Here is a 14,014-nt window from a genome sequence, read left to right on the forward strand (position 1 = left end):
TTCTCCCCCTTCTCTTTGTTTACTTATTGGAGTAACAAAATTTTCTATCATGATATTTTCATTCTTATTTTCTTCCACTACCTCTTAACCCCACTGAGCCATTGATTGCAGAAAAGAAGAGAAGTGTTTTTTAAGTTCATAGATGTCCACAAATCAAACAGATCCAGGTTGATACTTCCCACCTGGTCCTTGTATCTGTAAACTGCTTGGCCTTCTAAAGAAAGAGGTACCATCTAGTCATGGCAATCAACAATATGGGGTTCTACCTACCAAAGCAACAAAGAAAATATTTCTTTTTATCAGCAGCTTTGAAATTATTTAAAGCTTTATTCTTCTGTTTATAACCAAGGCCATTTAGATCTGTTCTGCATGTTATCTCCATTGCTCTATTCTTTTTTCAAGGACTATTTCCTCCTACTTCTGTTCTTACTTGCTATTTAACTCTCTCTCTGTAATTATTAGCTCTACAAGGTGTTCTGGGAAACTGACTTTGTCTTGACCAGATTTCAATATTTTACATGTGATATTCTCCTTCTGGAGCTGATCACTGGGTGGATGTTACTTGTAATCACAGTGTGGAACCCTAAACCAGGGGTGGCACTAGAGAATTTGCATTTTTCTGTAGCTTTCCAGTGTACGGCTGGTGTCCCACAGCCCTTTTAGAAAGGGTTCAAAAGCCCATGAGGCCAAGATCAGGTGAGTATAAAATGGCTCAGCCATTCACATCAGCGGAAACTGAAAATTTACTATTGTGAAAGATGTAATCGAGGATTTGAAGACCCCAATTTCACACAAACTGCTTAATACTGCCAGGGTTCATCAACGAGTCCCACAGGACTAAAAAATAGGAACAGAATCCTTTGTGATGAGCTTTTGAAAAACAGATCCTCACCTGTTCCCACCTGTGATCAGAGGTTTCTCAGGGAGTGTGGTAGATATCAGGGGTACTCCAAGGTCATGAGAAATGTCATCCCCCCCCTCATGCAGAAGGCCTTCTTCTGCTTCTCCATCACGTGTCTTCTTCTTCCCTCCAGCTCCTGCTGACACCCCATCTGTAATATTTCCAAAGTTACCTAGAGGAACAGGGTTACAAGAGATGAGTGTCTTGGAGGTGCTAAATATGAATGAGGTTTAAAAAAAGAAAAAGACCAGTCATACGAATGGAAAACCTTTGACCCCTCCTGTTCATTGGCTGTTCTGGCCATACCACAGTTCACAAAGGTCCTGGCCTATTATGTTTGATGCCAGTAACATCAGACTCCAGGACAATGCTTCCTTACTTGCCCTATGTGATACTTCTAGTATATCACATTACTAAGAGATGTGACCCTCTGATTGCTGGCTTTGCTAAAGAAATTCAGAAACAAAACCAATACTGCTGCTGACATTTCTAGTCTCAGGAGCCCTGATATGGGATTGATTTACATAGAAAATGTAAGTCTTCTTTACAACATATTGATGATCATTCCAAAGTCTGATCTCAGAAGTGGTAAAACTCATTTTCAGACAAGTACGTTTTGCATACTGGAGTTGCACAGATAGTAATAACAATGCTTTGAGGCCCCAGCTTCAAGCCTAGTGCCAGACAACTCTGCTAATGATACAGTCATCTTCCCTGATAGGATTTTGCCTTAAAGGGCAATTATCAGCACTAGGAAAGAGATGCATCCATCAAACTGATAACTACAGATTTTAAGAGAGACAGGGAGAAAACATTCCCTACAGGAGAAGGATGTGCTGAATGACATCCTGATCTGGACTTTTGGTTCAGTCTTTCATGTAAATAATGTATTAATTCTGACAAGAATCACTATAATTTCTTTCCAAAATATACAAATGAGTTTCTTGTGATCCTCAGCTCTGCTTCCTGCTACATTTCAGCAGGAATCAGTATCACTCATTGTTTGCTGTTTGTCACAGGCATCTCTCCCTGCACACATGGCCTTACAGCTGAGCACAGTCATGTACACAAGCACAAAGACAGGAAATGTCAGGGTACTTCTCTGCCCTTAACTCTTCGTGGGTCTGGTACAGAAATAAACCCCTGCAAGGGAAAGGAGATCAAGCGTCTCTCTTAAGAGAAATTTCTTTTGCTTTGAAAATATCCACCCACTGTTCATGAAAATGTCTTCATTTTCTCTGCTCCTAGGGACAACTTAGCTCCACCATGAGGAGATCCCTCAGGCAGTACAGTCCTGCTTTACACTGGAGGAGGACAGGACTTACCAGGAGGATCAGGAGGACAAGCTGTGCATGCATTTTGAGGCTTGCCTGCAAATCACCCCCATGCCACACTCACAGACTCACATGTAGCTCAGTGGGGTTGGCCAAGACAGTTCCCAAAGGGTTCTCTCACAGCTGGGGACTAACTGCAATGGACACCACAGAATGAACTCTGCCCTGAAGTAAATTATCTGAGTTTGGTCTCCTAAGAGATTAAGAGGCTAAATACTGGCTAAGTTGCTGTATAAAGTGGGTGAGTGGATTTGCATTAATACAAGGCATCTGGGAATAGAAATAGCAGGAAAACAGTATGCCCAGCTTGACTGCTATCTAGAAAAATTATGATCAGGGTTTAACTCAAATGTCAGCTCTACTCTGAAGATGATTCCTGTGACACAGCTATCCATAACACCTCTCATCCCCTTGCTCCTGAGTCTCCTCTCTGCTTTGGAAAAGATGTTAATAAACTTACCCACGGAAACCTCAAAAGTTATTGGTTTGTCCCCAACCTTCCTATCAATCATTGTGACTTCAAAAAATGTCCCAAAGAGAAGGAATTCTTCAAATTTTTCTTCATAAATCTATTGGAGAAGAAGGAGGAAAAATTGACAGTTTATTTTACTTTCTACTCTTTTTTTTTTTTTTTTTTTTACAGCACAAAGAAGTCTTTATAAATCTCAAGCAGTTGTGTTACTATCATAGATTTATCAGTCTGAGGCGATCAGTGAGGCACATTTTGTGGGAAGAAGTAATAGCTCTACTCTGAGAAAATATGTATGTGTGACTTTGGTCTTGTCAATAGAGCCAAATTATAGCATAACTGATTATGTAAAAGCCATTACCCCTCACTTCATACTCTGCCCCACCAGTAGTTGCTGTTTAAATTATTTCAGCATCTTCATATACTCTTATCCCACCATTCAAACGATACACCTATCAAGGTTCAAGGGCAGTTTAAGGGCACTCTTTTAGTACAACAGCAACAGGTGAGTGAGGCCATAGTTCTCCTTTGCATTGCAGCAGGAAATGCTGCCATTGTAATGCATCCAGTTCCACTTGTCTCCTGGATGTCTTTAGGCTACTGCCCATATGTTTGTACTATCAAGACTTCGACCTTTCTCAAAGTCAAGACTTTGACATTTATCTCCCAATGACAACAGTAGATACAAAAATTTTTAGTGTCCACATTTAGATGGCAGCTGTATGCCAAAGCCTACTGAAACAAAGCAGTCCACGGTGGGTTTTTTACCCTGCTGTGTTTTAAACCTCAGGCCCAAAGCTGGGGGGGTCTCAGTGGCTGGGGAAAGGAGGATGGTGGTGAGCAGTTCTCTGCTCTTTGCCTTTCCTGGCATCACAGCACAGAAACCAGTAACCAAGTAATATTATTTTCAGCTTTTGACAGAATGTGGAAGCACAGAGACCAGAGGGTCTCAACATAGCAACACACCCTGAAAAGTGTAATGGTCTTCTGTGAAGTTTTAAGGCTCTGCTAGATTCTGTTTGCACCTATCAGAGACCCAGAATCTGCTTGTCCCTGGTACAGACTCTCACTCAAGGAAGGCCATCTCTGACACCCTTGGATCAGTAACAAAACAAGCTGTTAGCCCCAAACCAAGACTAAGTTCAAAGGAGATATGTTTTATGGCAGTTCTCCCCAAATTTACACCCTGACTGCCATGATCTTTCGCATGCAAAACTCTACTCATTCCACAGCATGGACACCAGAAAACTGAAGCCTATTAGGCAAGATCCTTCTGCTACAGGGTGAGGTGAGAATAAAATATCAGCTGTACATGAATATTTCTTTCCTTAACTTCTGCAAAGCAGAAACAGCTCTTGACACAGCCCATGATTTCTCCATTTTGAAAAACCTCTGTTTTACCCAGTAAAAGGGCATAGGTCTTTGGTGAAAGGATTACCAGCATCATATATCAAAGCCAACACCACAAACAGATTGCAGCTCCAGAGTAATTTTATCTTCTCTGCCCCTTGTTTATTTCCACCATGAAACCTGGAGCATCAGATGCCTAATAAAGCCAAGGCTCAGAGACTACGACACACACATCTATCTCCCATTGCAAAGAAAACAAATTGCAAATGTTGGATATCTTCTTTGCTGCTGGAATAGGTCAATAAACTTGTGCTGTGGGGATGGATAATTTGCCTCTGATGTCTCGGAGGCTCTGTGAGACATTTTTTGCTTTATATGTAATGTCTCCAGTTCTTGCTTTTCCTTTCAGAGAATTGTAATACAATTATTGTGTCTACTGTAGCATGAAATATTGCTGAATGTCAAAACTAAAAGAATATCAAGCATCACTGTATCATGGTGTTGCCCTTTATTCATTCTGTATTTGAAATGGAGACACAGTATGAAGAAATAAATCCTTCTTACTACTATTAATGTTTGTTAGTATTACTGCAGGGTTTGTTCCTCTACCTGGAGTATTTTTCTAGGGTCTAATACAGCTACTCACAATAATGTATTTCTTCCATATAAAGTAAAATCTATATGGAAATAAATGTCTTCTAATCTCACCTCTATTACAGTCTTCAGAGAAGAACTGAGGGACAGAGGCAATTTACACCTATATGAGTATATAAAGCAAGACCAGGACGTAAGTTCACACAACTGGGTTGCAGTTAACCTGTGCCATTTCTCTACTAACACACTCCTTGACTTGCTGCAGTCAGCACTCATGCCAAAGATTCCAGAGCATAGGCCAAGAAAGAACACTTCTCAAGGCTAGGCCTCAAAATGAAAGAACAATTGTTTCTCTTCTATTTACTTGTGGAGATGGAGTTGAAAGACCGAGAATCACATCTAGTAAAGAACACAAGTATTTTAAGAACTGAGCTGGGACTCCCACTACAGAAGCCAAAGTTTTGATCAATGGCATAGAATCATAGAATCATTAAGGCTGGAAAAGACCTCCAAGGTAATTAAGTCCAACCTTCAACCGAACCAGCATGCCCAATAAGCCACATCACAAAATGAGACATCTACTCAGTTTTTGAACACTTCTGGGGATGGTGACTCTACCACTTCCCTGGGAAACCTGTTCTAATGTTTAGTCATTCTTTCAGTGAAGACATTTTTCCTGGTATACAAGCTGAACCTCCCCTGGTGCAACTTGATGCCATTTCCCCTTGTCCCATCATCAGTTACCTCAGAGAAGAGGCCCCACCTTGCCACAACTTCCTTTCAGGTGGTTCTGGTAGACATATTGAAGTGGGAGGAAAATTGGTTATGAGAATATTTTTTCCTATTTACTGCGTTAAAATAAAAATAAAAATAAAAATAAATAATAGCTTGCATATGCACCAATGCTGCTCCCAGAAAGTTATGGTTGAAACTGAGCATATAATTTTCAGTAAATCTCTCTTAAGGAGATCATCGATCTAATACCACACTGGCAACACAGAGTTAAAGGAGGAGAGCAAAACAAGCTAGACTGTATCTATCTCTCTGCACTTATAAAAAATCTGTGTCACTTATTCCCTCCTGACTTCAATTGAGAAGTACCGATTTTCTCGAATGAATGCAGGAAATCAGACTTTATAAGTACCAGCTGCCCCTGTTGGTTCTCTGTCATTTAGCAGATACTGCATCATGTAAGTTTCTGGTGGGGATCTGTGGATGCAGCTAGTGCAAAAGGGGCAATAGGACAGGAGACCTAAGTTTTAGAGATTTTTAGAGACAACAAGACCTACTTAAGAGTTTTTTGAGTTACAGGTAGATATTAATGCTCCATTTGTGCTGGACTATTATGGGAAGGTCTCAAGACCATGGGGACATGGAGAGGCTGTAGGAAGCAGAAAAAGTAGTATTATATGGCCTGAACCCAACATACATACCAATGCCATCCTTGGAGGTTTAGGGACACATGACAACCAATCTCTTAATATCATACTGACCTCTAAAGGTACATCAAACGGCTCGACTTCCACTTCAGTTGAGTTCATTTTACTTGAAGGAGCAGCTGACTTTCGATCATCTCCTGCTTTGTCAGTTTTGTCTTTTCCTTTGGGTCCTTTGAAGTCTTTACCTTTGGATGACAACTTGATATCCTTGATAATACTTGAAAACTTCGACTCTCGGGCACCTCCTGAAAGTATTTCCACAGCAATCTCAATGAAGAGACGTCCCCTGAAGGAAACCCCTTCTCCAAAACCTTCATTAAGCTCCTGGTGGTCATCAATGAGGCTGTGGTTCCGGGGTGAGCCGTAGAGATTGATCCAGGCAGGCCCAAAGGTAGGCAAAAACCCTGGAGACAAAGTACCTTTCATGGCATTTCTGTTAGGTGTTGGCATGCTCTCCTCACTGTCTGCTCCAAGAAATCTTGCCTCTTGCGCACCAAACGTCAAACGTGGACCCATTTCTGTGCAGTGGGGACCACTTCATACAGAGCACTGTTTTGCCTCTGCCAATACCCAACCTGGGATTGTGCTGGTCTGGAGCTCTTTCTCACAAGGTGCTTGTACTGCACATGTTGGATCAGGAGGTTTATTGCATCTCTTGAATAAAAGAGCTTGCTGCTATAGACTAAGGGCTGGGACATGGTGGGAGAGTAATAAGGCTTTCTCTTTTAGGCTAAAATATTTCAAAGTCCATGTCACTTCTCAGCTTATATGAATTTTTCTTTTATTTTCTAATTAGGGACTTGGATGCACATTTGAATTGGCAGGTTTGAGGAGTTACTGTGCCTTTGCTGAGCTGTCATAACTGACCATGTTCCACACAGAGATGACACAACATAAACAAGGTTATACATGCAGACTCAAACATGGGTGAAAAGACTTCAGGTCATGAGCCTCACCTCACACAGGTGCAGACAACACACTAGTCCATGGTACTTCCTTGGGCTGTGACAGCACCCAGCTGAGCGTTATCTAAACACTTTGCTCTTACTGGGTACAGCAAAAACACAAGCCTGCTCTGCAGGTGATTTTCAGGTTTTGTGTTTATTGCCCAACAGAAAGTCACATGAACTACAAAATTACATCAGTCATCCTTAATGGACTAGAGTAGACTATTGCCACAGTCACAAAGAAGGTACCAAATTATGCAGCAACCCTTTAACAAGAAAGACAGTGTCAGACCACCACACACTGAGCACAATGTAATATGATGTCACATTAAGCAACAGAAGGTCTCTCAGAACCAACACTTGAGCTCTGGAGATTCCTAAAATGGGATTAGCCAGTGCCCAGTTCCCATGCAAGTAGATTTTACCTTAGGGGCATAATCTTGGAACATTTTCACCTTTACCTTTGTCACCATCTTGTTCATTTGATATTTTCTTCAAATCAATGAAGTGTGTTGCTAAAGCCACATCATTCATGCTACCTTCATCCCAGACCTGGATTTTGACTCTTCGGCAGAGTGGGGGGAACATTTCCTTGAAGATAATCTGTTCCTGCCACACTGGATCTGCACAGCTCTTTTGCACTGTTGTCCGGCCCTGAAATGAAAGCCCAGCAATCTCAAATCCCAGAGGGATTGAAGTCTGGAGAATGGCAATGAGTATAGCACAAATTGCACTTAGCAATATCTCTCTAGAAATTTTTAAAGCACAAATGCCCTATCTTGAAAGTACTTTGGCTTTTCTATTAGACTGTTTATTTTACCCTCCATATCTAATAAAAGATAACATTATTGCTAAAGAATTCTTACCTGCACAGCAGAGCCTGGAACAAAATCTAACGCTTCAGGGCCCCTTTGCACAAAATACATCTGTAAAGCCAGATTTTGGCATTCCTGCTGCAAATTGCATATTTTCAAATGGCTTTTGAAATATCTGGGCAGTGGTGATGCAGCGCAGCTTGTCTCATAAAAGATTAAATTCATTAATTCTGCCAGGCTGCATGTACCAATGGGATTACCCTAAATGAGGCAGTTTATCTAGCAAAAAATCTAGCAATTTATCTGGCTCACATTCTGGGCACAAGCCTGTGTGCTAGAGGTGTAGGTTCCAGAGCTATTCCTCCTAATCTGAAGATGTCAGGGTTGTATCATAGTCCATGCAGTTGCTGGCTGTGGTAGAACTTCTACTTTCAGTGGGGAGAACTAGTCAGGAAACTCACCAACACTCCCTCTGAAACCATAGTTTATACACCAGTGCAAACTCACATCAGTGACCCATTCTTATGTCTTCTTCAGTCCTCTACTGAACCTGAAGGTTTCATGCATTTGAATGTTTTAACCACACCACTTTGAGAACTAACATCTTGCAATTTGGATTTACAACAAAACATGAAATCAGCACCAAAAGCCTTTTTCTCATGCCTGAAACATCTGGAAAGGACTGACTGGAGCTGTCTCTAAGGCTTCCTTGCACACAGAAAGCATTTGCTGGCTTAAAATAATTGCCAGTTTGATTCTTTCCTTATTTACACCAATAATCAAGACTCCCTGAGATATGTCTCATGGATGTACCCCAGAGGAACCAAGCCCCTGGACCTCCTCTACACTCCTTTTCCACCAAAGTCAGAAGGTCCTCTCAGGAATCACACCATGTTTGATGTTGAAGTTGCTCTGGGAGCAATTAAGCCAGGCGGTCCTGAGATAGTCTGCTACGATGCTTACTCTACCCACAAAGGGCTGCAAGGGTCCTGAATTTCAGCAGAGTAATTCAGAAATCAACACACAGCCCTAAAATCCAGACTGAACCATCCTGACTGATTTCAGCTCTGCCTCCTTATTTCACTCTAGGGAGACCAGAACATAGCACTTACCGAATATCATGCTGGGTAAATCACTGTCTTATAACTTGAGGTTTTAGTTACAGTACTATAGAATCCTCTTTCCCCTCCTGCTGCCTGCCTCAACCCTACTGCTGTGAGGCTGATATTAGATCTGCTGGCATTAAGTGTCTCCATACCTTTATTCCTGCATAATTTAAGAACTGAAAATTTTCTGATGACAAAAATATGTGTTTTACTTAATTTATGTAACTATAAGTTAAAGGACATCAACATAATCACCTGCCTGTAGCACAGCTAATAGGAAAGAAGGCCTACTTTTGTGATCAAGAGGATCCCAATTACCATTTGACCTGCAAACATGACCACCACATAGGGATCCACAAGGTCCTTACTGTCGCCTATGAATGCTTTGGTGACATTGGCCATGATGCTAGAGTTCATCTTCGGAAGTCCTTCTGCTTTGTAAATTCTCACATAAAATCTGGCCCATGGTCTTTCAGATGGAAAGCCTTTGGGGATCAAGAGGTTTCTGAAAGAAAAAAAAAAGAAGCTGTTTTCTTAAAATTGAAAATTCAGACACTGAAGTGATCTTTATTCCAACAGTACTGTCACCTCAAATTAGAGTGCATCCTGAGAAGACACAAAAAGGTGTATGAATTTGCTTTTGCATCTAAATCAAATAAATTCTGGTTACAATGAGGAAATGATATAGCATTACTCAACAAACTTGTCTTTGTGATATAGAATCATGTCCAGTTAGACTGTTCGGGACCTTGTGCCTCTCTCTTTAGGTCCCTGTTACACATGACCATCCTCATGGTAGAAAATCTTTCCTGAAATTCCCTTGTTCTAACCTGCATCCGAAGCCTCTTGTTCTTCTACCGCATTCATCTGAAAAGCGCCCTCTTCATGCAGGATACCCCTTAGACTTCTCTTCTAAATGCTCGAGAAACCAACACCCACCACTGTCCCCTGTAAACCATTAGCATAGAGAGCTCCAGCTCTTCATCATCTTGGTGGCTCTCCATAGAATCATAGAATCAGCCAGGTTGGAAAGGACCTCTGAGATCATCAAGTCCAACCCTTAATAGACTTGGTCCCTTATGTCAGCACTGACCAGAAGCATTGCCCCAGTAAAAAAGTATGTTGGTAGCATATTTACCACATTGAACTTCTGTGTTTTATGAGGAGAATGATAATGCTCTCGAGTTTATCTACGGATATGGAAAATATCCACACATACATATCTGATAGTGGTGAAGGAATAGTTTTTCCTTGTAGTTTTTTTTCTTCTTAGTTTGCTGCTTTAAGAAATCTTCAACTGGTTTCAGATCAATGAACCTTCTGTCAGAGATAATTTGAAACTTAGCCATGGGACTTGGCCGAGTCTATCAGCTGCAGAGAAGTGACCCTAACAAGCCTTTCAATTTAGTCGAGAGGATTGTAAAAACTCTTTTTGAGCACATCAGAACAGCCAAGTGTACAATGCTATCCTCCTAGTAATGCTAAGTTAACAAGGAAAGGACAGAAGGAAGGGCAGAGGACATACTGAGGCATCTAGTAAAGAAGAAAGCAGGTTAAAAAGCCCAAGAAACTATTGCAGTACTTTTCAATCTGCTCCTCAGTATCAGCTGTTTTCTGTGTAGCTTGTATTGCATCACCTTTCCCAGTCACACTGATGTCACACTTCAGGTATCCCTTGGCTCCTGTTCTAATGTCAGCAGGGTCTGTGAGAAGTGCCCACTTGTCACAAAACTGATGACCTGTAAGAAGGACAAACTTAAACACTCATACAGAGGATGCAAAAAAGATGCAAATATTTTCCTCTTCACTCCCAGAAAGGGCACATCAAACAACATTTGTTCTTCCAGAAGGATTGTGCTTGTTCATCAGACACAGCTAGAGGGTCCAAAATGTTATGTGACAAAAAAGTCAAACACAGCATTGATCCAGAGCTCATCAGAAAAAAGATCATTTTCATCCATGTTTACTGAGATCATTGACTAAAGACCAGTGGAAGGTCGGGCGGTATTTCAGCAGCTGATGATCACAGAACTCTGCAGCAGCAGAACCCTTTCTGGGAGCTGTGGCCAGGTGTAACACTGCAGACAGCTAAGAAACAGAAGAAAGAGAGTGGACAGCCACCAGAGGAAGAAGTAGCCAGGAGCAGGTTCAGCTCCATCTTTCAAGTGGGAAAATGCACATGACAATTCACCCACAACAGCCCTTGATGTAGCCCTGCTTCAACAACTCCCTTGAGAAAGGTCCTAACATAAAACATTAAGTTCTTGGACATCACCCTGGGTGTGTAGAGGAGTGGGAAGGAGAGACCAGAGCACCAGGGATATGAGCTCAAGATCAACCCTCAGAAACCACCCTCCTGCAAAAGTGTGAACAGGAGATACAGGGCAGAGACTAACACAGTCTGAGTACAGACTGAGTAAGCCACTCATTTCAGATAGGCGATTCCTCTCTAGTAACTCTTGCAGGAGCCCTGAAGAAAGGGTGTCCTGAATAACTCACACTTTTGTCATACCTGTGTGACATGTACAGCAAGTGGCCTAAATGCCTTTTTTCCCAAGGACCAAGAGACCAGATCCTTGAGTAATTATGGAAGAGGTACATTTTTTGTGAATGTTTTGGTTGTAAAACACACCAAAAAAAGGGGTAGGTGATCTTTTCTTAGCTTCAAATTTCAAAAAGCACTGGACAGCTCTGAAGATGACAAGCCAAGATGACCCATGGTCACCTCTTTGTCATCTTCACTCTCCTGTTCTTGTCTCCTCCTCCTCTTGTTTCATGCTCTCCTCACTATTCCTTTTACTCTCCATCCTGCTCTCCCTCCCCCCACTCCTTCTACCCCAACACACATGACAGAGCTTTGAATGCTCTACAGCAAATGAGTGGACCTGGGTTTTGTAGAACTGCCCACTCTGACCAGTTAAAGAAAAGCCATCCTTAATAAGTGCTTCCCACCAATGAGCAGGTTGGCAAGGTGTATTCAGTGCTGAACTTTTTCCCAGCAGTTTGGCTGCTATCCAAATTTGAACACAACGCTTTCAAAAACTTTTAAGTCTATCCCTTCACATAAGCCACAAGCGTTTAAGCAGAGAAGTTGCACATCTCCCCCTCTTCCCTGCTTCACATCTCATTTAACAGACAAAATGGGTAGAAAATGCACCACTTACCTGGCTGACTGTACACTGTCCCCAGATCTACTTTAAAGGAGCCTATCAGCACACTCCCAATCAGTTTGTTGTGCATAACCTGATAAAAAGGTTAAAAAATGGTTAAAGAATGTCACTACCTCTCTTCCCAGTCATCATAAGAAAAAGTAGCCCAGACAAAGATCACATTTGGTTCAGAGGTAATGAGCAGCAACATCCAGCACCACCCAAAACTGGGGACACATGGACACAGAAGGTACAGAAAGCATTTGAAATATTTTCCCTACCCAATATTGTGCCAATTTAGAAAACAATATAGTTGCATCTAAGCAGAATCACACAGGTTCATCCCAGGTCCTAGGCTTACATAAAGCAGCAATTAGATGGATGTGTCTTCAGAGGAGACGCAGTTATAGTACTTACTCTGGCAGTTTTAAATAAATCATAACGAATGTAAACACACAGGACATAACTGGTCTCACACTAGGCTGCAGAAATCTTATCGCTTTCTGTGCAATAGCTGAATTGCCATAAGAACTGAGTACACTCAGAGGACAAAGAATTGCAGTGTTTCTTTGCAACATTTCAATGTGCACATAAACCAAGAGACTCACTTCTGATTTACCCCCTACAACACTAATGAGATCAGAGGAGTAATACAGATGTAAATGAGATGGCAAGCAGGCCCCAGCAAGTCTGTCTCCTTATTCTTCCTGCCAAGTAATGAATTTAATTTCATTTAATTCAAATTTAATTAATAATTTCCAATTACCATGATTCCCAGATCTATTTATTTCCCTGTCTGGTGTTCAGATACTTGTATGTGGCTTACTTCACAAATAAGGCAGAGGCTAGAACTGCATTTCTCAAAAAATGTATCTCACCTGCTTTCAGAATAGCTTAAAAGGTTGAAACCTATTTCTTGGCTGTGGAAAAGCCTCTGAAAGCAGGATGAATTTTCTGGAATACCTTGACCAAATTACAACGAGAAACTAAGTCCATTCAAGTCCACAGAAGATAAATCTAGACGTCAGAAGTACACAACTAAAGCACTGACGGCATTTTAGGAATCTGGAAGACCTCATACCCTCTCTTTGGGCCTATACATCCTGGATAGGGATACAAGAGTTCTGCAGTTTTGCACTGGATTTGTAATGTGACTTTATTTTGGGTACTTCTCAAATGTGGAGACATGCATTTCAAAGTAAAGATCACCGATGCCTTCATCAAGATTCAGCAGAAAATTCAGGAGGTTTCTAGTTGCAGTATAATGTCATTCTCTGTTAAGGGCCTGGGGCTGCTGTGCCTCTGCAGTTTAGGGAACACACTCAGTTGTCCTTGGTAATTCCTCACTTCAAAAGTATTTCAGTATGGGAGATGCAGGTTTAGCATGAAAGGGACACCTCTGTTTTACTATGGCATTATTACAAGCCTGCTGGTATACACTGCTGGATAATAAAGAAGAAAAAAAATCTACTAATTAGCAGGTGCTGATAAATCGAAAGTCTCATTTTCCTCTCAAATGCAGGGTTTGAATACAGCTACACTAACTGCTGAACTGATGGACAAGGGCACTTATCTCTTTTGTTTTCCTTGAGCTTCCATATGCAGATAAGTTCATTTGTACAAATTAAGCAAATTCACTGCATGAATGATTTCTGATAATGGAGGCTGCCAATCTTTATTTCTCCTTAAGTGAGATTCATGTTAAGCAAGTGCTGTGAAACTTTCAATCCCTCAGGGTTTCCTTCACTGCCAGCACACACATTTCCTCTCTTCGTTTCTATTCCCCTGATAGATTGCGTTCTCCAAAACTGTGTTGCAGGGTAATGAATCTCTGTTTTCAGTAGTGTACGTAAGCACTGCACTGGCTTACTTTGTTGTTGTTTGTGGGGGGTTTTTTAAAGTCATTTTTA

The 14,014-nt window shown here is 41.4% G+C and overlaps 1 protein-coding gene across 1 annotated transcript in view; it reads right to left on the minus strand.

Annotated features, from left to right (window-relative positions):
• Positions 1-14,014, minus strand: part of LOC114061318 (fer-1-like protein 6) — a gene marked incomplete at its 3' end in the record, with an annotated part of 66,404 nt that overhangs the window by 18,007 nt on the left and 34,383 nt on the right. The window contains exons 7-13 of the mRNA XM_027891685.1: positions 12,120-12,198; positions 10,538-10,694; positions 9,274-9,460; positions 7,496-7,688; positions 6,142-6,491; positions 2,696-2,804; positions 893-1,073 (exon numbers count right to left, since the gene is read on the minus strand). Of these exons, the coding sequence (XP_027747486.1) occupies positions 893-1,073; positions 2,696-2,804; positions 6,142-6,491; positions 7,496-7,688; positions 9,274-9,460; positions 10,538-10,694; positions 12,120-12,198 (1,256 nt within the window). The remainder of the gene's footprint in view (positions 1-892; positions 1,074-2,695; positions 2,805-6,141; positions 6,492-7,495; positions 7,689-9,273; positions 9,461-10,537; positions 10,695-12,119; positions 12,199-14,014) is intronic.

The sequence above is a fragment of the Empidonax traillii genome, unplaced genomic scaffold (genome assembly GCF_003031625.1).
Source record: "Empidonax traillii isolate 1590-97213 ecotype Southwest subspecies unplaced genomic scaffold, ASM303162v1 scaffold325:size649781, whole genome shotgun sequence".
NCBI classification, from domain to species: domain Eukaryota; kingdom Metazoa; phylum Chordata; class Aves; order Passeriformes; family Tyrannidae; genus Empidonax; species Empidonax traillii.